The 25,120-nt window shown below is 34.9% G+C and overlaps 2 protein-coding genes and 1 long non-coding RNA gene across 14 annotated transcripts in view; 1 reads left to right on the forward strand and 2 right to left on the reverse strand.

The window, feature by feature from the left end:
• Nucleotides 1-14,821, reverse strand: part of LOC125752459 (uncharacterized) — a 49,591-nt gene extending 34,770 nt beyond the window's left edge. Inside the window, exons 1-2 of the long non-coding RNA XR_007401988.1 lie at nt 14,694-14,821; nt 572-672 (exon numbers count right to left, since the gene is read on the reverse strand). This is a non-coding gene — a long non-coding RNA (uncharacterized LOC125752459). The remainder of the gene's footprint in view (nt 1-571; nt 673-14,693) is intronic.
• CFAP69 (cilia and flagella associated protein 69) overlaps nt 1-15,901 on the forward strand; it is a 56,586-nt gene extending 40,685 nt beyond the window's left edge. For 5 of the 8 annotated variants that reach the window (XM_049093535.1, XM_025471423.3, XM_049093536.1 and 2 more), the window contains 9 exons: nt 1,163-1,281; nt 4,206-4,287; nt 7,089-7,281; nt 8,576-8,713; nt 9,330-9,406; nt 10,742-10,939; nt 12,675-12,761; nt 14,275-14,379; nt 14,709-15,901. In XM_049093535.1, coding sequence (XP_048949492.1) covers nt 1,163-1,281; nt 4,206-4,287; nt 7,089-7,281; nt 8,576-8,713; nt 9,330-9,406; nt 10,742-10,939; nt 12,675-12,761; nt 14,275-14,379; nt 14,709-14,879 — 1,170 coding nt within the window. In that variant the 3' untranslated portion in view covers nt 14,880-15,901. Of the gene's footprint in view, nt 1-1,162; nt 1,282-4,205; nt 4,288-7,088; nt 7,282-8,575; nt 8,714-9,329; nt 9,407-10,741; nt 10,940-12,674; nt 12,762-14,274; nt 14,380-14,499; nt 14,608-14,685 lie in introns of all 8 variants that reach the window. The other 3 variants (XR_007401985.1, XR_007401984.1, XM_025471424.3) reach the window with 3 other exon arrangements.
• A 5,963-nt stretch (nt 15,902-21,864) lies between these two features.
• The window catches only part of FAM237B (family with sequence similarity 237 member B), a 30,170-nt gene continuing 26,914 nt past the window's right edge, over nt 21,865-25,120 (reverse strand). For 2 of the 5 annotated variants that reach the window (XR_007401986.1, XR_007401987.1), the window contains one exon: nt 25,035-25,113. Coding sequence is in view for 3 of the 5 variants with exons in the window: in XM_025471440.3 (XP_025327225.3) it covers nt 22,456-22,490; nt 23,102-23,492 (426 nt within the window). In the remaining 2 variants the exon portion in view is untranslated. Of the gene's footprint in view, nt 22,491-23,084; nt 23,496-24,453; nt 25,009-25,034; nt 25,114-25,120 lie in introns of those variants that run through there. The other 3 variants (XM_025471440.3, XM_049093540.1, XM_049093541.1) reach the window with 3 other exon arrangements.

Genomic DNA, 25,120 nt, shown 5'->3' on the forward strand with positions numbered 1-25,120 from the left:
CCCCATAAGTTAGTATTGCCTATTCTTTTACTTTATTTGAATCATATCTAAATGTGATTTATTCTTTTATATCTGGTCCTGTCATCATCATATTCCTGAAATATATCCACATATTTGCAGGAATGAATCAGCAATTCATTCCTTTTTATTGCCAAGTAGTATTTCATTGATTTAATATACCCACAATTTTTCTCCATTTCCCTATTAATAAACACAGATTGTTTCCACTTGGGACTATTATGTATAAACCTTCAGTGAACATATTTATAGTAGTGTTTCTGTGGACATAATGCTTTCATTTCTCCTAGATAAATACCTGGAAGTGCAATTAATGTTAAATAAGTAGGTATATGCTTTTAAGAAACTGGCAACCTAAGTTCTACCTAGAACTAAAAGTTAGAAAAAGGGCTTAATTCCCTTTGGTCTTTTTAAACTCTGTAACAAGCTCTGAATCTCCATCCAAGATTGTTAATTTAAATAGCAAAAGGCAGAACTGCAAAGATAAACATTTTAAATCAAAGTTTCCAATAGAGAATTTTAGCGAGAGGCAACAAGAACAGTAAATGCATACCTCGCTCTCAACTTTGATGCAACTTTTCCTTATATTCTGTCCTCCTGTGCCTATGTTCTTCTGAAAGAATAGTCATAGTCCTGCTTTACTGGGTACCAGAGCTGAACAAAACAGTGAGGAAGGAAATTGGTAAGTGACAAATATTAACCAGTAATATTAACCAGTAATTATTAGGGGTTTTAACCACCATTTATGTGTTTATTTCTCCTCTTGGTAATATTTTAAAAGTCTTCCACAATAGAATTTTAGCCTCCATTTCGCTTTTGCTAGCTAGTATTCACCTGACAGGATAGTGGACTACATTTACTGATAATGTAGAAGAAAATCATGGGGTAAGCTTATGGATTTTTTTTTAAGAGAATAAACAAAAAATATAAAGGGACATTAAGCTAGCATATTGATTGATGCTGTATCTTAAAATGATTAGCTTTATAGTACTTCGTCTTAAATTCCTGAAAGAAAGCAAATTAAAAAAAATTGTATGAAACTAGCAATGTTGTTCTATTTACCTGGTAGAAAAAGTTTTAGGGGACAGGATGAAACAGGAAAGGGTGAGATTATTTATTTCAAAAATAATTTTAAATCCCTTAGGAAATGTTCGGAACTGAAGGAGTGGATATAATTCTCCGTGTAATGAAAACAGACCCCACAAAGTTACAAAGTGGATTAGGCTATAACGTACTTCTTTTTAGTACATTGGACAGCATTTGGTGAGTAGTATTGTCCCCAAGTTAGAACCACAAAACAAGGAAATTTCTTCTATGCTCTTTATTGGCTTAAAGTCTGATTTTTGTTTCTAATAGATTTAAGATTTCTAATTTTTTAAAACTGCACAAATTTGTATGAAATAAAGCCTAGAAATATTAAAACTGTAGATTGAGTAGTAATAAAAATTAATCCTAGACTGTATGATAGAGAAGAGAAAATTTGAGTGCTATAATTTCTTCATGGTGTTGGATTTAAATTAGTTGGAATGTATTTCTGTACCATAATTTAAGCTTCAGTAAAAGTTTGCTTAATTCATTAAAAAAAAATTTCTTCCCTCAAAACCATACCTGAAAGATAATTCTCCCAATACCTTTTTCAATAGTCTAGAAATGACACCTACCAGTGTCCTTTGGAAAGTAATCTTGTTCACAGCTCATTTATAAAACCATTCTTGTATCTAAACTTAAATCTTTGATTTTATGATTTAAATCCATTCCATTTTGGCCTGGTCTAGGAGAACACAAGCATCTACTTTTACTCATTTAGTATTCTTATGCTTGAAAACTGTCAAATTCATTCATCTCCTCTTCAAAGAGTTGAAAACCAATTGATTAGGTATTTCCTAAGCAATATTTTTTCCCAAACTTTTTAGCATTCCTAAAGAGCAAAAAATAAATCATACATATATACGTACACACATACCGCTTTTCCTAACATTAATTTACAAAATTTCGTCTTGGAAAAAATTACTTGAGTTTCATGTATCATTAACACTTAACACATTTCTTTTGTCCTATTTGGGTGGGATTCATGAGAGCCACACTGCAACATATTTGGAGGGGGAAATAATGACTATAGACCTATATGGACCTAACAAGCATATGCAGAATATTTCCACTCAGTAGCAGTAGAATACATGTTCTTTTTAAGCTCTGTGGTTATTGTGATTTATATTAAGAAATATATATTTGGTCCATTCCTAGTACAGAATTCCTAAAATTTTTGTCATTTCCTAATCAATAAGAGCAATGGGAACATCTTTTGTTATAGTATCTGGTCTTTAATTCCCAGTTCCTGTAATAGCTTCAGAGTAATAACTATGAAGGCAGTGTTTTTTATTACTCATAACAAGCCCCTTTCAATCACATCTGAGTTTATGTCAATGATGTAATTTTTTAAAAGATTTCATTTATTTATTAAAGAGACAGAGCATGAATGGGGAGAGGGACAAGCAGACTCCCTGCTGGGCAGGGAACCTGCTGTGGGGCTCCATCCCAAAATTCTGAGATCGTGATGTGAGCCAAAGTCAGGTGCTTAACCAGAAGGGCCACCCAGATGCCCCTAATGAGGTAATTTTTGAGCACCTAGATAACCACAGGATGGGGGGCTGGTTCAACATGCAAGGTCACAAATAAGTCTTAACAAATTTAAGACTTAAATCATTCCAAATATCTTTTCTGACCACACTGGAAGAAAACTGGAAATCAATAACAAATAGAAATTAGGAAAACTCAGAAATACAGGGGAACTAACATACTCTTTAACTACCATTAGGTCACAGACAAAAGCAAAAGGAAAATTAAAAATAAAGTGAAAGCACAACAATACCAAAACTTATATGGTACAGCAACAGCAGTACTATGAAGTTAATTTATAGGTATAAATATCTACATAAAAAAGAAGAATGGGGGTGCGTGGGTGGCTCAGTCACTTAAGCATTGGACTCTTGGTTTCAGCTCAGATCATGATCTCATAGGTCCTCCGATCAAGCCCTGTGTAGGGCTTCTTGTTTAGTGGGGAGTCTGCTTGAAGATCCTCTTCCTCTGCACCTCCCCTGCAAATAAATAAATAAATCTAAAAAGAAAAAGATGACTCAAATAAACAACCTAACTTTAAATCTAAAGTAACTAGTAAATGAAGAACAAACTAAGCCCAAAGTTAGCAGAATAAAGGAAATAATAAAGATTAAAACAGGAATAATTAATATTTAATATTGTTTTGTTTTAAGATTTTATTTATTTATTCATAGAGACAGAGACAGAGAGAGGCAGAGACACAGGCAGAGGGAGAAGCAGGCTCCATGCAAGGAACCTGACGTGGGACTCGATCCCGGGTCTCCGGGATCGTGCCCTGGACTGAAGGCGGCGCTAAACTGCTGAGCCACCCGGGCTGCCCTATTTAATATTGTTTAAATGTCAAACTAGCCAGAGTGATATATACCTTAATGCAATCCCTATTAAAGCCTAAAGATATACTTTTACATAAATAGAAAATACAACCCTAAGATTCATATAGAACAACTAGTCATCAAATGCAAACCAAAACTACAATGAGTTATCACCTTATACCTGATGAGATGGTTATCAAAAAAAAAAAAAAAAAGGAAAAAAAAGATATGCGTTGGTGAGGATGTGGAGAAGAGAATCTGTTGACATTGATGGGACTGCAAATTGTGCAGCCACTATGGAAAACAGTATGGAAGTTCCTCAAAAAGAAAAAAATTTTAAATAGAACCATCGTATGATCCAACAATCCCACTTCTGGGTATTTATCCAAAAGAATTGAAATCAGGATCTTGAAGAAATAGCTGCACTCCCATGTTCATTGCAGCATTATTCACAATAGCCAGGATATTGAAGCAACCCAAATGTCCATCAATAGATGAATGGATAAGGAAAGAAAATATGGCATATACATGCAATAGAATATTACTCATCCTTGAAAAAAGAAGAAAATCCTACAATTTATAACAACATGGATGGACCTAGAAGACGCTATACTAAGTGAAATGTCAGTCACAGAAGACTATTGCTTATACATATTTCTCCTATATGAGGCATCTAAAACAGTCAAAAAATATAGAAGTAGACAATAGTATATAAACAGCAGAATCCTTGTTAAATGAATAACTTCCTTTTTATTTAAGGTGCTGTATTTTAGGGTGTTATCCATCAGAGGATTACTTTCTTGAAAAGGAAGGCATTTTTCTCCTTTTGGACTTACTGGCAGTAAGTATGATTGTTAATAATTGTAAACAATTAAATATGTTTTTATTAACTATTTCCAAAACTAAGTGCCACAGAACACTATTCTGTAATTAAATATGCCCCCATATCACATTAAAGTGTTTGTATTAAACAAAATCTCACCTGGAGATTCATATTTTGCATTGGTATGGTAAAGGCTCTGGAAATTCCCCCTGTGAAGAAACCAGTTTACTTAGGTCAGCACTCCCAAACACATAACAGCAGATAATTTGTTTTATAGGATTTCTCCCACCAATCTTCAAAGAAATAGTTTGTGAAATGCTAGACAATATCAAAACCCATAATCATTATTAATAACTTCTAACTTCTTCTCTTTGTATTAAAAGTTAAGGCCCACATTAAACAAAGGAGTAAAAATCAGCATTTTTAAAGAACTGAGTAGTTTGTAGGCAATGTTAAGAATCTAGTGCGTCAAAGACCATTCTACAGAATGAGCAGGAATGTATACATTAAGTCAGTCAGAAAAGACAGTCGCCATCTAACACCAACAAAGAATGGCAAAGACCCTCAGTTATCCTCAAAGTAATTCCCTACTGGCCTCAATTCTACATAGCTCCATGTCAAGATACTATGGGAGGAAAAGTATAATTTGGTTTCAATAAAACTTTGAGAGAGATTCTCACATACAGTTCTACCTATGTCACTGCATATAATTGCCACCATTCATGATTTTATTAACAGAATGATTTTATTTATTAACAGAATAACCTACATGGATTTAGCAAAGGTGCTAAAGTTATTTGTGTCCCTTTATCTCTCTGAAATAAAATTAGTTGGCAGATAGGAGAGCAAACTCATTAGATAGAAAACATTACAAACAAAATAATATAGAATAATAATAGCCCACTTTGATAAACAGGAATTAATCATAACCAGAAACCCTTGGAAAGTTCAGGAAAATGGACATAATACAGAAGGATATATGTGTGGCTTTACTAAATGATATATAGCTCACCATGTTTCTCTGATGAGAGTATGCGCATGGTGATGTGTCAGGGGATTCCCAAAGTTACAGAATTAATTTGGCACAAATTCCTAGAATCTTGTTTTTACTTAAAGACTAGGAAGTGGGACTTATATTAAACATGTATATATTAAATAATTAAATTCTTTGTGAATATTTAAGGTTATATAAAAGACATAAAGACATTTCTCACTTGTGTTGATTCTCCTTCAACACTAGGATCTCTGATGGAAAGACATAAAACTGGTAGAAGAAGCCATATAACACAGTGGTTATGAGCATAGTCTGACTGAGGCTTCCAATACTTGTTAGCTGTGTATCTTGGACAAGTATTTAACATCTCTGTTATATGTTTCTTCATCTGTAGAACAGAGATAACAGTATCTATCCCATGCGCTCTTGGGAGAATTATGAGTGACTATGTGTATGTGTGCACATATGCACATACATACACACACACACACACACACATACAGTATTTGGAATAGTTCTTGACACATATTTTTGCCATGTAAATGTTTTATATTATTATGAATATAATTTTTAGATTGTGCCTAATGAAGATTGAACCAATCCAGTTACAGATTACAAATATTCTTTAATGAAGTTTTTATATCAACTCCAACCCTTGACATTTGTCTCTTTTTCCTGAAGTGAAGTATGGAATAAAAAACTCAGTTGAGGATTCTGCTTAATACAGTCTGCTAAAAGGGAATCCCTGGGTGGCTCAGCGGTTTGGCGCTTGCCTTTGGCCCAGGGTGTGATCCTGGAGTCCCGGGATCGAGTCCCGCATCGGTCTCCTGGTGTGGAACCTGCCTCTCCCTCTGCCTCTGTCTCTGCCTCTCTCTCTCTCTCTTTCTATATCTATCATGAATAAATAAATAAAATCTTTGGGGAAAAAATACAATCTGCTAAAATATTTATTCAGTATGCAATGATAATAATTGCTAATAATGTTAAATATTATTGAGAGCTTTCTATATGCCAGGCACTCATATAATTTATTATAAATAACTCACTAAAGCAGGTAATATTATCCGTCATTTTATAAAAGAGGAAAGTGATAATATTTGCAGTTTAAACAACAGGTTACATTTTTCCTTTGCTGTATTCTATTAGTGGTATACTAGGAGTTAATCAGCAAAAAATATTTCAGACACAAATTACTGTGTGAAGACTACTACTCTGGATGGACTTTTCCATACCTAAATTTTGGTTTCCTGAAAACTAGTAGCAAAACAAAGGAAATATGCTAGATAATTTCTCTTAAATGCTTACTTTTCAAAATACAAAATTCCATCTCATTTTGATTTTTTTTCATATGTGACTGCCACTTGCAGTTACCATCAGTTATTTTCTTAGTCACAACAAGGTTGTAGTTATGAGTCTTTACAAACCTTAATAAAGCATGTAAATTAGAAAGATCCTATAATTACAGCAAACTATGTATAGTACTGATTACTAACTCCACTTAAAATGAACATCTTCACTTATTTCTACAATTTCTCTTTTTTCTGGACTGAAACAAATCAATTACATTTTTGATCATTACATACATTTATGACTATATCAGAATTATATTGAATCTTTTTCTTTTTATTCTAATTCTTAATGTCTGAAACATACTTTTTAATAGGAGATTGTCCCAAATCATACTTAAGTAGAGTGTTAATTTTATAAGGCAGCCATTTAGAAGAAAATTACTGATTAATACAAGTGTTTCTTGGGGTCTTATTTGAAGATAATAATTCTTAAAATTTATTGCAACTCTTTTTTTTTTCCTATTTCCTTGCAAAAGTTGAACCAAAAAAAATTCTGTAATCTAATACTTGGAATAATGGTTGAATTTTGTGATAATCCCAAAACTACGGCTCATGTCAATGCTTGGCGAGGGAAGAAGGACCAAACAGCTGCTAGTCTTTTAATTAAATTGTGGAGAAAGGAAGAAAAAGAACTGGGAGTAAAACGTGACAAACATGGGATGATCATTGGTAAGTGTACTTATAACTGTTAGTAGTAGCAGTTAGTTGCATATTTTTAATTGAGATATAATTGATATATTACATTGCATTAGTTTTAAGTGTACAACATAATATTTAATAAATGTATATATTACAAAACGATTACCACAATAAGTTTAGTAGCATCCATTACCACACATAGTTACAAGTTTTCTCTCATAATTGAACTTTTAAGATCTATTCTCTTAGTAACTTTCAAATATGCAATAAAGTATTGTTAACTATAGTTACCACTCTGTTCATTAACATCCCCAGGACTTTTTTTTTTTTTTTTTTTTACATCCCCAGGACTTATTCATCGTTTACCCATATTTTTAAAAAGAGAAGTTTAAAAAGATATTAAGGAAATATAAGGACTTTTACTCTTTTGTTTAAAGTTCTTTTCACAAGAATTTGTGGAACTTGCTATCATAAATTGAGTGAATGGAAGAAAATAAATTAGTAGCAGGTTCATACTTTTATAGAATATCTTCAGGAAGTGGTTTAATTTATTGTTTAACTCAAAAAAAAAAAAAGCAAAACAAAACCTAACAACATGTCCTAAAGAAGTTCCCTTGAGCTACTTGCTTTTATAAATAGATTCAGTAACATTTCACTTACCAATACAGTTTGGGATGTAAATAAAGTGCCTGAAAACAATTTTTATAGTATTTTGTATATTTATGTTGATTCATATTTATGCAGTTTACTTTTTATATAAAAGAAGCTGTTTTCTAAATAAAAATAAATCAAATGTTCCTAAAGTTTAATTACCAGCAATCTACAATGCTAGAGTATATTTTCTAAGCCTCTTAAGTTTCTTTTCAACTGCTAATATTGTTAATTTTTAAGTGAAAATACTTCCCCTTTAACTTCTGATGATTTCTATTTCAGCCAATTTTTGAGTTTTGATCTGCAAATCGTAAGATCGTTTTTGTATTTATAGCATAATATATGGAACCCAAAAGCAAAGGAGATTACATCATTGTTAAACTGGATCTCAAAATTAGAAAATTTATTTACATAAGAGTTTCACTTTTTAAAAAGTTATTTTGTGAAATTTTCTTATTTTATGTAAATCATAAAAGTGAAAGCTTTAAGTTTTGCCACAGAATGAGGAATAACTGATTACTAATGCTTTCAAAAGAATAATCATATACAATGCACTATTTTATTCTGTTATAATATTTTTATATTTTCTATGGACTAAAATTTCAAAATTAAATATTAATTTATTAATGTTTTTATCTGTCCTTTCTATGTTTTCATGGTATGCAATGATTAGATACAAAGAAACCTCTATTTACTAGTTTCCAAGAAGAGCAAAAAATCATGCCATTGCCTGCAAACTGCCCAACTCTTGCAGTTATGGATGTTGCTGAGAATATCAGAGCAAAAATTTATGCTGTGCTAGGCAAACTGGGTAAGAAGCTATTGGTCAAATTCTCAAGAGCCTCTGTTTTGCTGAGTTTTGCAAGTTGATTTTGCTTTGGAGTCTATTTTCAAACATGTTAATCAAAAGTCCCTTTATACAAATAAGTGCACATTCCATAGTTAACCAATGTCCAGGCTATGCCCTTGATCAATTAAAATCAGAATTTCTGGGGGTGGGGTCCAGGCATCAGATCTTTCAAAGCTCCCCCAAGGAGTTGCAGCCAGGGTTAAAGGTGGTTAGTTTAGATGATTAGGCTTAGACACTAGAATTCTGATACCTGAGTTTTTAAAGACCTTGCTTCCTCCCCCCGCCCTTTTTTTGTCCTTGCTTCCTATTAAAGAAAAAAGTAGTCAAACACTCTTCAGCTTCTGAAAGTACAATATCATTGTCTCACCATAGCACAGAAAAGATTCCTCTTCTAATGACTTGATTAGGATGACCTGGCAAAGGTTTCTTACAGGAGGAAGCCAGAAGTTCACAGAACTAAGTTTTTCATAATGAAGATGTAATAAAAACTAACTGTTGGCCTTAGTTTTTATGATAGATACATGCATTTTGGAATCACTTACTTTGTTACAGTAACTGTTTCTTTATAAACTTTTAGATTTTGAAAATTTACCTGGCCTATCTGCTGAAGATTTTGTCACTCTTTGTATCATACATAGATACCTTGATTTTAAAGTGAGTACCTTCTTAATAATCTTGTTATTAAACTCTAATATGACAAAATCAATTGGGAAACAAAAGATCTATTCATAGTTGTAAGCAGTCATCCATGTACTGTATAGTTTTTATTTTCCATTTTGCATCTGCTACTGTTCAAGAAACCTACAACTGATTGGTATTTTCCATAAGATATGATTTCACCCAACTATTAGTTTATAACAGAAGATGTATGTTACTGACAGAGCTATTCAGAAGCTTAAAAAAATTCTTAAAATATAATTTTTTCTCTTTAGAGAGCATTAGGAACTATATTTAAATGAATTATTGCTTATTAAAATAAATTAACATTTTTTAAAATTATTAACATTTATTAAAGATTATTTTATCACTAATTTATATGATGATCAAATATGTTAAAGAATATTGGGTTTCTCACCCCATTGGTTATATTTTTATTAACAAATAAATACTTTTTAAGTTTCAGCAAAGTCTTTTTAAGTACATTCTCTTCTACTAATATTAGTACTATGTATTCGAATGTTGTAAATGAATACACCTCTTACGTCAAATGAAAACAAAGCTCAACTTCATCCCAATCCTAGATATATAAATTTTTCTATAAATATAAACATACTCAAGTACATTAATTTCCAGACAACCTAGAATATGAGATGGAGCTGTCAGTATGATGATACCATGGAATTAAGAGCTTGAGATTCAGTTACTATCTTAGTGAGAAGATAAGGGGCAGGGGACAGGGCTCTAGATTCCCAGTTATCCCCATGTTAATTGGCCTACAAGTTCAGCTTAACCTAGCTTTTATTTATTTATTTTTTAAAAGCAGTTCATAATCTTTTCTTTATTTTTAAAAAAAATGTTTTAAAGTAGGCTTCATTCTCAGTGTGGGGCTAGAATTCACAACCCCAAGATAAAGAGTCCCATGCTTTATGGACTAAGCCAGCCAGGTGCCCCTTGACCTAGCTTTTAATACAGGGCTTTTGGGAGGAAAAGAGTAGTTCTAGAGGATGAGACTAAAGCAGCAGTTTCTGCAGCTGTAAAAACAGTGTAACTATAAACCAGAGGGCAGAGATGATGGTAGTGAATTAGACCTAGGTAGTTGAGCCTCATCCACAAATACTCATCATTGTAAAACATTTGAGAAATTACTTTTGAATATTCAACTGTAACTGGTGCCTCAAATCATTCCCAATGTACTTATTCCTAAATAGGAAGATGGAGAAAGGTAGTTCAGTAAGTGTTAACTTTGGAACAAACACCCAAATAAATGATTATCTAAAATTATATCATTTATTTTTGGCTAATGTGACTTTTTAAACTTTGTTGTAACAGATTGGAGAAATATGGAATGAAATATATGAAGAAATAAAATTAGAAAAGTTAAGACCAGTCACTACAGATAAAAAAATTTTGGAAGCTATTACAACAGCATCAGAAAATATTGGCAAGATGGTTGCTTCTCTTCAAAGCGAGATGATTGAAAGCCAAGCACACCAAGATGTGCAAAGTGAACAAAAAGTATATACAAAAGTAAGTCACATTACCATTAAGGAAGGAAATAATTTCAGTAAACTAGCTGACCATAGGATATTTATGCCTTACTTTGAATGTTTCAGCACTTAGAGTTATTTTGTAGATTTCTCTTATTTTCAGTGTTTTTGTGCAATTTTTAAAGAAACCATGGAGTTAAGAGGCTAAAATGCAATTACTATATTCAGTACAGGATTATGGCATTGTAATTTGATTTCTACAGGCTTATATTTTAAAAAGTAAACAGATACCTGTGACACATTTTTTGAAATGTCAAGAGTTCCAAAAATTGTGGTCTATGTGAGTGTATACATTTAGCAAATTCGATCTGACAGTGTATCTGTGTGCCTATATGTATAACCTCACTGTGAAAGCTGGTCCTCGTCCTTCACTCTGTGATAGGCTCTTACTGCCATGCCAACCATCGGCATATTGATGAAGTTTCATCCTCACTTCAGAACCATAAAACTTACAGAGAATGCTCTAAAAATCCAGAGGTAAACTGGTCTCAGACTTTAATCAGGAAAAGCCTGCCAGGAAAATATAAGCCATGTTCCTAAAGATTTCTGTTTGGTCAGAAACTGAACCCAACAGATGTTTTGAGCAAATAGGTCTTTAAGTGGCTCTAGCTTGTCTGCAGATAACAAAGATGTTGCAGATTCCCCACTGCTGCTTGGTGACCCTTTATAATTACAATTAAATGTTTAAAACTCTTTAAAGTGATTTCCAAAGTGCTTTCTTTTGCCTGATCTTTCACATAGTCTATTAAATGTTTATATCTACAGCCTACTAAGAATTCTGTCTACATCCATCTGTGAATTCTGCTCCATCTGAGACACTAACTTGCTTGAAAGTTTTACTTGAGTTTTTATTGCAAAAAAAAAAAAAAGTTTTCATTGCATAGATGTTGCCATTTAAGTAATTTATGTGCTCTCAAGTGGGAGAGCCTTATTAGAAGTTCTGCTGCCTTATCAGTTCTGGCTGAACATCTGCTGTGTGGACCAGCTATTCTTGATTTGTTAGTTATTGTTGATTTGTTATCATGGGTTTGACTCCACTTATTTTTAAGCTATTGTTTAAATAATCTTAGGTTCGTAATCCATATTTAATAACATGTTAGTACTAACCAAGGGCATATATTCTCTGATTATATATTTAGTGAATAGCCTGTTGAGAACTATAGTCTCTGCAGTTTGTTGGTGGTTACCTCCCTAGAGGTAACTAGGGAGACTGCATCACCACAACCAACTCAGCACTCTCACAAAACTGCTTGTCTTAAACTGCTACAGTCATAGATTAGTAGTTTTACAAATATAACCTTCTGTAAACTATTATCAGCGGCAGCAGGAATCTCTTTATTTTCTCCTGTGGATTTGCTGTTGGGTCATATATACCTTTATCTGAATTATAATCTGTCTTCACAAGTGATAGTCACATAAAACAATCAGTCCTGCTGAAAATAATTATTGTTATTTTTATGTTTTGTTTTTATAACAACAGTTTTAGATTACATTTCATGGAAAGCAGTTCAAATCTTAGCCATATAATGAAGAAAGGATTTCCCTCCCCCCATTTTAAGACTTGTTGAACTCTATGAGTACTCTAATCCTTTTGCTAGTCAGCCCTAAAATTTACATTGGTAAAATCTAGGTCTTCCCTGAAAATAAGGGCTTTAAAAAGCCCTTTGGTATCCTTTCATAGAAACTAGAACTCTTAATTATCTTTCTCATTTCAGATACAAGCCACACATAAGCAAAGAGAATTGGCTACTAAATCATGGGAAAATTTCTTGGCCAGAACATCAAATGCTAAAGCTTTAAAGGTAGGATTTTTAAAATATTGTGATATCCACAAAAAAGAGCCAATTCTTGACAGGCAGACTTTTTCAGGAATAAATATTCATTCACCTTTTCTGATGACTTTTCTGTAGAATACCAACACTGTTAGATCCTCATACAATGTAGGATGATAATTGTGCATTTTCATAGTTACAGAAGATGCTACTTTGAGTTTTATTTGCTCTAGCAGTGGGAAGCAAGGGTGATGATAAAGGAGGTGATCGTTAGCCAGGAATAAGGAGGAGAAATGTGCTTCTACTTTCCATTTTGAGTCTTCCTATTCATTGATCATTTCTGTAAGAAGCAGAGTGAAGGACAGAAAAAGCTTGTCTGTGTGACCCTCTCCCCCAAGGGTATTTCTCTTCCATGACCACCAAAAGAAAATTAAAACTTAAAATGAGAATTGAGGATAAACATCCTTTGGGAAAATGTGATAAGCTGCTTCAGGGATGAGCTAGAAACTAATCTAAAAAGTTTATAATGTTGATTGTTTACTTGAAATATGTGAGAAGCACCATGTATTTCCAAAACCTCATTACTTTTCCCACTAATACTTTGGATATGTTTTCATGTAATATTATAATTCTTTGACTAGATAGGAAATTGTTGAATGTTAAGCTAGTCCATGAAAATAGTGAAACCACATTAAGGTAGCAAAACCAAAGAATAAAACTTCACTCGAGGTACTGTGTCTCTGCCTTCTCACTAAAAATTCTTCCCGGGATCCCTGGGTGGCGCAGCGGTTTGGCGCCTGCCTTTGGCCCAGGGCGCGATCCTGGAGACCCGGGATCGAATCCCACATCAGGCTCCCGGTGCATGGAGCCTGCTTCTCCCTCTGCCTGTGTCTCTGCCTCTCTCTCTCTCTCCGTGTGACTATCATGAATAAATAAATTTTAAAAAAAATAAAAATAAAAAAAAAATAAAAATTCTTCCCAACTTTACTTATAAAATATACTCACAACTGCCTGTACTTTAAAGAAATACTTAATGAAAACCAGCCATTCCATACAGATCATTTGTTACCTCAAATTTCACCTGTTCTAGTGCCTCAACTACTGAGGTTGAACCTGAGTCTAACAAATTATACTATTTATATTACTGTGTGAAATAGTTAAGTGTCTTGAATTAGTATCCATGCAAAATATTTTGAAAACCTGCATCGCCTGAGGTAAAGCTAGTAGTTTATTAAATTATGTACTAAAAATTGAATGTGATTTCCAGAGGACCTGCTTTATTCTTTGGGCATATATGACTGATAACTCTGGAAATCTCAGTAATGTTTTCAGGTGACTGGTGTCTTCTGCAATGTATAAAAGATGTAGCTGACTATAACTATCTTCTTAGCCTAAGTGAGTAAGTTCAGGTTACAGTGCTACTTAATAAACAGTCCAAGTAGAAGTCAGGCACAATTAAATGTACTTCACATACTTCATTGCAAATATGATACTTAATGTCTTAATAGCAATATTACCTTCTTTCCAATTTAAAAATCTTCAGAAAGCAAAGAGACTTCAGGAGAAAGCTATAGAATCCTCTAGATACAGTGAGCACCCACCAAATGCAGTATTTCACAGGACAGATATTAAAGGCCTTAATACAACGGTAAGTTTTGTTTTGTTTTGTTGCTTCATAATTTTTTTACTAAATACTGAATTTAGACTCCTAGAATGTTATTTCCATGAGGTTTTTTTCTCATATTTTTTTTATTCTCTTTTTCTTTAGTCAAATTTTACATAGTTAAGGCATATTTATCTCAAGAATACCTTCACTGTCACCCAGTACTGGTTTAGACCTGATCAGCCCTCCAGGATTCCCAAGAAACTGTTATAAGTTTGTATCTTTTCCAAAGTCAGCTTAAGGATGAATGGGTTTTTCTTTCATTGAAAAATTTTGTAAGTGAATGCTTAGATATATACCTTTTGCTTTTTCAGGTGCCTTCTGGTCGGGTAGTAACAGTGGAAAGCACCCCTGCCCGATTACTGGGAGGACCTCTGGCTGATACAGATATTGCTCTTAAAAAACTCCCTATTCGTGGAGGAGCCCTACAAAAGGTGAAAGCAGTGAAAACTGTGAATGAGTCAAAGAAGAGTGTTCCTACATAAAATAATCTACAGGCATTCTGAAATAAATTTTGCTTATAGTTTTTTAGTTAAAAATATCTTTATAAACAGAAAGCAAATATTTTAGTAAAATACTATGAAAAAATAAAAGTAAGCACATATAATTTATTTGTATTGAAAATACCTACATACAGCATCAGAAGAATTGTCATCAATTTCTTTGGAAAGATTACTAATTCTCTTAATTGAAATTGTAAAACATATTGTGTCAGTTAAAACTCCTTTGGTTGCATGTGAACTACTCCATCTGTTTTAAGCCAATAAAAACTTTTACAGGCTCTATAGCTATCAAAACTAGAGGTCATTTAGACTGCAGGCATTGCTGCATCTAGGGACTGAAACTCTGTGAGGAGTATCTTCTCCTTCCCTAACAGTCCCTGAATTGTATTCTCCCGAGTTGATACCCAGCAGAGAAGAATACGTGCCTGTCTTTCAACAGTCTCTGCAACTGCCTCTGCGACTTGGGACCCTTGACTGGCCACATGCCCACTCCTGAGCCATTCACCATGACTTTGGTCAGATCAGTACTGCCTACTCCCAGAGCCAGAAGCAGGCTAACTCCAACCAAAATATATGGATGGGGTGGGAAATCAAGATATTGTTATCATATGTGAATATAAATACTGGGCAGCAAAAACATTTGCAACAAATTTGCTGGTCAAAGTAAAACATCGCTGTTATTAAAAGCAAATGTTGGGGCAGCCCTGGTGGCGCAGCGGTTTAGCGCCACCTGCAGCCCAGGGTGTGATCCTGGAGACCCGGGGTTGGAGTCCCACATCCGGCTTTCTGCGTTGAGCCTGCTTCTCCCTCTGCCTTGTGTCTCTGCCTCTCTCTCGCTCTCTCTGACTGACTGACTGAATGAATGAATGAATGAATGAATAAATAAATAAATAAATAAATAAATAAATAAATAAATAAATAAATAAATCTTTAAAAAAATAAAAATAAAAAAATAAAAGCAAATGTTATTCATGAGCTAAACAATAAAAATTTTAAAAAATGCAGATGGTTTTACTCTTAATACATAAATATGCAAACAAACTCTAATGCTATTTTTCTTCTTTAATGGGGAAGGGGAGGTGACAGTGAGGAAGTATCTTCCCCCCTTTGGTGTTGGAGGTATTTTACCAAAAAATAGGAGATAGATGCCTTAATGCTGGATGTAGAGCAGAGTGTCTCCATATGCCATTAAGAGATTTTCATAGTCTGTCTCCATTCCCATCAACCCCCCCCACCCCAGGAAGCCACAAAGTTGAGTTCATGTCCAGGACTGTGAGAGACAAGATCTTGTTTTCTTAAGTAGGGAAATATACTGGAATTTGAGTCTAGATTCTAGGCACATAGGCACACTCAACAGTGTACTGGTAAATGTGTAACAATAAGCTCTTCAAGGGGAAAATGCCCTCATTTGTAGTGTTTGCCAATTTAGATGGTATAAATACTCCCACTGTGACCAATTACAAGCAACCAGTATGATGCTACTGAATGCAAAGTTGGGAAAACATGCATAAAATCCACTTTATCAAATAAAAGAGGGCTCCATCACCCCCCACTGAGCCCACCTTTTCCTACTTCCTTCTTCATCCTCCTCTTCCTCTTTCCTTTCCCCAAACTCACATTCCTCAAGGAATTTTCTATTATCCCCATCTGTGAAGGTAGCATAATCTGCAATGAGGGGAGAAACTGCAACTGTTGTTAATGTTCTAATTAGAATGAGTTGACAGTACACCATTAGCTAGCAGCTTCACATCCTGGCCCAGCAGCCCATTGTCCTTGCAGCCTACAGGAGTAGAAAATGTATATCAGCTTACCAGGGAACTTTGCATCTCCTGAATCATTTTCTCTATCATTGCCACCACCAAGATACTGGAAGGTATATTTTGTTCCTCTTCCTCACAAGAAGCCCTACGCACAAAGATTCCATGAGAGAATAGTTACTGGGACAAAAACAGACATGGATAGAGACATGCAATGATGAAATGACCATATGGAAAAGCACCAGATATACCTCAAGTATACCAGATACAGAATCAAGATGAAGTGTCCATGGCTAAGAACAATAAATCTTTGCATCATTTTGTAGACTATAAGCTCCTTTTTCAGTTGTTAAGCTCCCTAAGGACAAGGTAGAAACCACATTTCATTCATTATTGAAACCAATAATACATCAGTAAATAAATTATTAAATAAGTGTGATGGCAGCCTCAGCTCCTGACAGCCTTTCCCTTGAGCTCCGCAAATGCTGCAAAGCCCTGAGCTCAAAAGGAAGATTCATCCAAATATTAAACACATAATGCCAAACACAGACATATTAAAGTAGTTGAAATGTATTTATTCCATCCAGTGATAGACCCTCTCTAAAATGGCAAGACATAAATACTATTACATTAACTAATACTTTTATTATTTTTTAAAAGATTTTATTTATTTATTTATTCATGATAGAGAAAGAAGCAGGCTCCATGCTGGGAACCCAACACGGCACTCGATCCCGGGACTCCAGGATTGCACCCTGAGCCAAAGGCAGGCACTAAACCACTGAGCCATCCAGGGATCCCAACTAATACTTTTATATAACCAACATGTAGAAATAGAATTGATATTACTTGGCTGAATATAATTTTTATATGTAGTACAACTTGATATCTCCAAACTGATTAGGGCTGACTACAATTAAAATAATCAGTGATATCTGTGGACCTTTCCCCTGTGCTGTGCAGATCTTACCCATCAGGAAAAGAAAAGGTAAAATAGGGCAGGTTGTTACTTAGCAGCCACTTAACAGTTGAAGAAATGTGAGTGGATGGAGGGTAGTGTTGCTTAATCCAGATACTTGCCCTTAGTAGACAGACAATGCATGGAGTTTGTATATTACAATACAGCCACCCTTGCAGTGAGCAAGTGAATAGGCTGATAATGTCACTAATAGGTTTCTCCTCACACCCTGTGCTCCCACACCATTCCTGAGCCCACTTAGCCTATCCAGACTGAAAAGCAGAGAATATATTTCCCTTCCAGAAGTCAGCTGAGACAAAATTTCAAGCCCTCAAACTGAAACTTCTGCTTATAAAGTAAATGAAAAGAAACTCAAAAGAATAAAAATGGAGTTTAAGGAATATGAATGAAATGTTTTTCCATACACTTCAGTAGTGAGATTTTTACCACATGAGGGAGCTCATTCCATGATTAAACTGTTAGCCAGTTTTTGCTTAGATTGGATGAAAACCAGTGAATAATCAAGTGAATAACTCATTCATCTCATCCTCAGTCTGTCTTCTGGAGCACACAGTACGTTTCATATCACAGGAAACTATCATGTTCAGCCTAAGTCTTTTCAGGTCAAATATCCATTTTCTGTAACCATTCTTATTTAATTATTACAGACATTATATCTGGCCAGCCCCTTCTGAAGTGCCACAACTTGTTAATATTCCTCTACACTATGACCAGACAAACTAAACAAAGATTTCAAGTGTAGGAGGACTCATGAAGGACATAATGAAACTAGTTTTCCTTATTTTTGTACGCTTTCTGCCAACACAGTCTAAGCTTACTTAGACTTAAGCTTAATTAGCAATTATGTTTCATAATTGTTTGTATTAAATTTACAGTCAAGGATGCTTTTTGAGAAAGAAAAAGGCAGCCCCTGACATTCAGGAATTGGCCTGGTATTATCAGGTCAAAATTCTACAGAAACACGTACAGCTCAGATCTTAATTTCTAATAATATTCTCCAATTAAAGAAACCAGGGCTCCTGAGGAAATGGCTGGTTCCAGGGATGGGTGGAAAAACACAAGATAAATCTAGAACATCCTATAGAGTTCCTGATGACCAAAGCTGGAACAATTTCAGAAACAAAATAAATAATGTAGTGTACTGGATTATAATCCAAAGTATAAATTTAAAAAGTCTGTAAGTCCCTAATATAAATAAATGATGAAAGAAAAGGAATGAAGGAAGTGGACGACGGGGAGGGAGGGAGTGTAGACAAATCTCCCATACGAAGAATTCCAGATACTTTATGTAGATATTCCCTCTTCAGTAGGTGGGACATAACTGCTCATACCCTTAACTGTGGGTTATGCTTATTGATTTGCTTCCAAAGAACACAGAGAAGAGAAAATAACATTACAGTGGAGAAACCTGGTATACACTACCTTAGCCAAGGTTAAACATCATCAGTGACAACTCATGTTGATGACATATCCCTTGATCTGAAGTATTGAGAAAAGTACTTTACATTTGCGGTCTTCATCTCAAAAAGCCTATAAACTCAGTCTAACCATGAGAAAAATAATCAGGCAAACCCAAATTGGATATTCTGCAACATACCTGACCAGTACTCAAAACTGTCAAGGTCATCTTCTTAGAGCCTAAGGAGACAAGATAACTCAATGTAAAGTGTCCTGGATGAGATTCTGAACAGAAAAAGGACATCAGGGAAAAACTAGTGAAATCCAAATAAAATATGAAATTTGGTTAATAATTTATCATTATTAGATCATTAGTTATGACAAACATACCATACTAATGTAAAATGTTAACTATAGGAAAAAATAGGTGAAGAATATACAAGATCGCTCTGCACTATCCTTGCAACTTTTCTGCAAACTTAAAACTATTCTAAAATAAAAAGTTTATTTTAAAGTTAAAAAATGATCTTTTGCCTCAGCTAGTCAGATGATTTTGAATAGGGCAAAAGAGAAATATATATTGTTCCCCACTCAACCACATCATGACCACCATTTTTTAACTTATATTTTGATATCATAAAACTACTTTTGAATTATTTCCTACTGTACCTTTGTTCCGCTGCAATGGCAGCTCTGTGAGTCAAGGATTATTTAGCAGTGTACTTTCAAGCCCAGTGAGTTTTTGTTGAATGAATGAATAATGAAAAAAGAATAAATTTTCCATATGCAAATGGCATGATTTGTGCCAAAAATTGTGAGGTGGGGAGGGGATTTTATTTATTTATTTTTTAAGATTTTATTTATTTATTCATGAGAGATACACACACACAGAGGCAGAGACACAAGACAGAGGGAGAAGCTGGCTCCATGCAGGGGGCCTGACGTGGGACTCAATCCTGGGACTCCAGGATCATGCCCTGGGCCAAAGGCAGGAGCTAAACCGCTGAGCCACCCAGGGATCCTGGGGAGGGGATTTTAAACAGAATATGATATCTAAGTACCAGCAAAAAGGCTTAAATCAACTGTTCTGGCTTTAGAACAACAAAATGTCCTTATTTTTACTATTTTTAATAATCCAGTGTAGCCTGTAAATTCAACTAAGAGGTCTAGAAATCCATTTTGCAATTAACCCATTTTGGAAGGCTAACAAGTTTATTAACGCTAAAAAGTTCATCATTGCTGCAATAGAAGTTGTAACCACTATGGTGATGACAACTGGTTTTGTTTTTAGGCAAAAAAAAAAAAAAAAAAAAAAAATGTAGGCAAAAATTATCTGGTTTTGCCTTATGCCATTGAACTTTTGAGCTTTGATCATCTGCCCACAGGTTGTAAAAGAGATTCTCTAAGGAAAATCAATCCTTTGCCTCCATCTGTAGGAAATGAATTAGGCAACTTCTTGTGTATCTTTCTAGTCATTTGAATAAGAGAACACAGGACCTATTCTCAGCCAATTGATTTGATGAGGTTAGGGATCTGTCCTTAATTGTCAAGATAAAATATTTTCAATGTGGGAATTCATTAGACTTACAAATTCATATTTATCTGCAACCAATTATTATGTAAACTCAAGTATATGAAATACTTGTAAAATAATACTTGAAAGCTATGCAATCCATTCATTCTTCAGTATTGGAAATTCTTTAAAAATTCAAAAAAATATAAAACTAAAAACATATTCTTAACCTGGGGTTCACGACCCCAAACCCCCAAATCATACACAAATGATTTACACTGTGTACACGTAACTCCTACTAAAGTGTCTATAACTTCATCAGAATTTCAAAGTGGTCCATAACTCAAAGGATGTCACACCCCCTCCACCCTTAAAAGTTTATTCTTGGGACGCCAGGGTGGCTCAGTGGTTGAGCATCTGCCTTTGGCTCGGGGCATGATCCTGGGGTCCTGGGATCGAGTCCCGCATTGGGCTCTCTGCAGGGGGCCTGCTTCTCCCTCTGCCTTGTGTCTCTGCCTTTGTGTTTCTTATGAATAAATAAATAAAATCTTTTAAAAAAAAAAGTTTATTCTTGAATCAAGTCTAACTACCAGTGGCACACTTGTTCAGTGTTATTTTGGGGCTTTTACAATTATTTATATTTAATTGAGTTTGGGCGTGCGGGCATCAGCTTTCATTGAAGGGAATCTGACATTGCCAGGATACTTGAAAACACAGTGCTGTATTCCATGGTTGCCATTATGAAAACCCATGATTTTTTTTTAAAGATTTATTTATTTATTTATGATAGAGAGAGAGAGAGAGAAGAAGAGACACAGGCAGAGGGAGAAGCAGGCTCCACGCCGGGAGCCTGATGCGGAACTCAATCCCGGGACTCCAGGATCGAGCCCCGGGCCAAAGGCAGGCGCCAAACCGCTGAGCCACCCAGGGATCCCCGAAAACCCAGGATTTTTATTGTTTCTTAGTCCTAGCAATTGCTGGGCTTCTCCTAAACATATTGTTTGGTTTTTCTTATCAACAATGTGAATCTTGAAACTGCTCATGAGTCCTTCTTCACCTTGAGAAGTAGGACATTTAGACCAATTTACAGCTACTATTTTGTCAAAGGTACAAGTTTTTACAACATGCATTTGAAAGTATTAATCTAAACTACAACTGTATATTATTAGTTTCCTGTCTTCATTTTCTATCATATTAGTTTCCTCATCTACTTCATGCTATCCTATTGCTTGGCATATATTTTTAAAGCTTCATATCCTCTTTGGAATAAGATGTGAGATGTAAATAGGAAATAATAATTTAAAAAACTAAAGACAAAAATTCTACCAGACTGCACTTTAGTAAAACAAAGTTTATTACCTTTGTTATTCTTTTTAAAATATGAAGACAATAAAGGTGACAACATAAAAAAAATTAGTCCTTAACGTATAGAAAAACACTTTAATACATAGGATGGCTCAGTGATGAAATGTACATTTCAGAAGCCACTCAGTACACTACATCAAGATTAAATATTACTTTTTAGGACAATACTGGCATTAATTTTGGCACTGTTTTAAAGTCAACATTATGTATAAGATACCTTATAAAATTAGTTACAGCATTACTCCATTGACTACTGTATTTAAAAATATATTGCATTTGCATTTTAAATGCTTTTTTAAAGATGGTTTACAAAGATGCCTTCCAAATAAAAAATTATTGACAAATTATCTGAAAAGATGGGAATGCTAATTCAATAGCCATAAAGCTTTTACACATCAAGAAAATACAGCTTTCATAAATATTGAAGAATTAGAAATAACAATTTTGATAAATACTACAGAAAATATTTGACCTCAGAAATACTGATAGAATGAAACTTTCAGGTTGATGTCACCTTGCTTGAGGTATTTTCCCATGTTCTCTCTCTTATACGTAATATTCATGTTTTGTAAAATCCAGTCCTATAATATTAGAGAGGAGAAATTGTTAATACTTACTCTAATGTGACTCTTAATATTTCTTCCTTTTAAATAACCCTACTGAAAAAAATTTTTTAAAGCCTAACTATATGTCCTATGTTTAAAATTTCTTCAATAAATGTAATAGGAATAATTATAGTGTTAAATAGCTTTCTTATGAACTATTCATGGGGAAAATACGGTAACAATTTTAATGATCTACCAAATGTATATGTAATAACATCTCAAGATCATTTAGATCTTGGGCAGCCCGGGTGGCTCAGCTGTTTAGCGCCACCTTCAGCCTAGGGCCTGGTCCTAGAGACAGACCCAGGAGGGAGTACCAGGTCAGGCTCCCTGCATGGAGCCTGCTTCTCCCTCTGCCTGTGTCTCTGTCCCTGTCTCTCTCTCTCTGTGTCTCTCATGAATAAATAAAATCTTAAAAAAAAAAATCATTTAGATCTCTATATCAGAGCCCCTCCAGTTGATAAATAATGAAAATCAATTATATAAGAAAAAAATATGGCAAATTTGCTCACTTGTTGGCAAATAAGGATTAAATATTGAATTTTTAAGAAAACTAAACTGCTGTTCTCTTTACACATTTAAATTACCTTCTGTTATCTTCTGTGGAAAATTATACTTGGGAGGCATCACCTGTCTTCTGCCCATTCCATGAGATCGTGAAAGCAAGCAGTCTACATACATGTCCCAGAAATCCTGAGCTATGCTTAAGAAGACATTATAATGTCTAGGCCGCTGGGATTTTTGCAAGAACAACATGAAATTCCAGAAAGCATCCACACTGTGCTGTATCTTGAGTTCCTTGAGATCTATCAGTGTCAAAGAGCAAGCATTCCAGCACCGGAAATCAATATCTTTCGTGATGCCGGGGCTGATGCTAGCAAGCACCCCCTTTTGAAATTCAAAATCAGCATTAATCAGACTGATCAGCATCATGCAGCCCAGTGGTAGGTAGAACCATCTTCTTGTGGCAAAACCCATATTCTATAGAGGAAAAAACAAAAAACAAGGAATATATTTTTTAAGTTTTTACATTTTAATTTAAATTCAAGTTAGTTAATATACAGTGCTGCAATGGTTTCAGGGGCAGAAACCAGGGATTTATCACCAGTGCTCATCCCACCAAGTGCCCTCCTTAATGTCTATCACCCATTTACTTCACCTTCCTTCCAGCAACTTTCAGTTTGTTCTCTATGTTTAAGGGTCTCATGGTTTGCCTCCCTGTTTTTATCTTATTTTAGTTTTCCTTTCCTTTCCAGTGTTCATCTGTTTCTTTTAAAAAGAATATATTTTTAAGTAAAAAAGAAAATTATTCAATCGCTTAATGATCTGCTTAAGCCTAAAAATTTGTAAATACATATATATTTGGTTTTGATCAAGCCAAATTTGCCTACTACGTATTGGTTGGTTTTCTTCTAAGTTGCCAACTCTCAGACCTTTCTTTGAAAAAATAGTTACAACTTGTTTACCAACCTTCTGATGAAGTCTTCTGGAGCCATTGAAATCCAAAACATATTTATAACAATGTGATGGATTCATTTCATAACAGACTTTTAGAGCTGAAAGAAATCTTTAAAAGCATGTGCTCCAACCTTCTCCCTTTACAAACTAGAAAAGTTCTTATGATATGGCTCTGCAAGTTCTCAGGTCTCCTCTCTCTCCCTATCCAAGACTCCTACCACAACGCATTCCAACTAGGATCAGAATGGAGCCCATTCTATGTGTAACCATGAGACAAGGGTGTTCACTCATTTTTTTTTTAACTTAGATGTTACCAATCTATTAGCCCAAATGGTGTTGAATGCTCAAGCACTAAGTTTCAAAGTTACTGATGCTTCTTACATTTATTCATTGCAAAATATTTGTTATGCACTGATGCCTAGTAGGTCCCTGGCTTTTCTCAGGTTGTTCCGACCTGTTTGGAGAAGATTAACATACATACCTGAAGGAGCACGAAGACAATAAAGGTAATATAACTAATAAGATATAGTGCAGGGCCAAAGGCATTCGGCAAAATCTTGGCATTCTCTAATGCTTCTTTGTACAAGTTTCCCTGCCAACTAACTGATCACTCAGCACACTGGCTACATAAGTGGAAGTCAAGGACTAAATTGGCTTTGAATTGCCACAGACCTTATTCCAGGATGGCCCTGTAAATGTCCCTGACAAAACCTTGACAGCCTGGATAGAGGAGTGGAGGGGAGAGGGCGCAGATCCAGAAGACTTTAGCACCTCCTTACTAATCTACGGCTGTCTGACACCTTCCCTAACATAAGTTAGGATGAAGAGACAAATCAAAAGAAACCAATTTAAACTTGTTATTCGGGTCGTTTCGCATCGTCAAAAACTGTGATCCCTCCAAAATGAGCTGCGAGTGCCAATTTATGATAGAGTCCTAAAAGAAAAGGATTGGGCGGGGCCTGAGATTGTCTCCCACAAGAGTTTCGGGCTACGGTCCTGAGCCGCGCCCTCCGGGGGCGGTCATCTGGGCTGGGAAGAGGGAGCCCGAGCGCGGATCCAGTACCTCTCCCGCGCCGAGGCGCGCGTGCAGCGCGGTGTCCCGCGTGCGCTGCGCTGGCTCGGGGTCGCAGGCGGCTCCCACCTGGGGG

Source organism: Canis lupus, chromosome 14 (genome assembly GCF_003254725.2).
Source record: "Canis lupus dingo isolate Sandy chromosome 14, ASM325472v2, whole genome shotgun sequence".
Classification (NCBI taxonomy): Eukaryota; Metazoa; Chordata; class Mammalia; order Carnivora; family Canidae; genus Canis; species Canis lupus.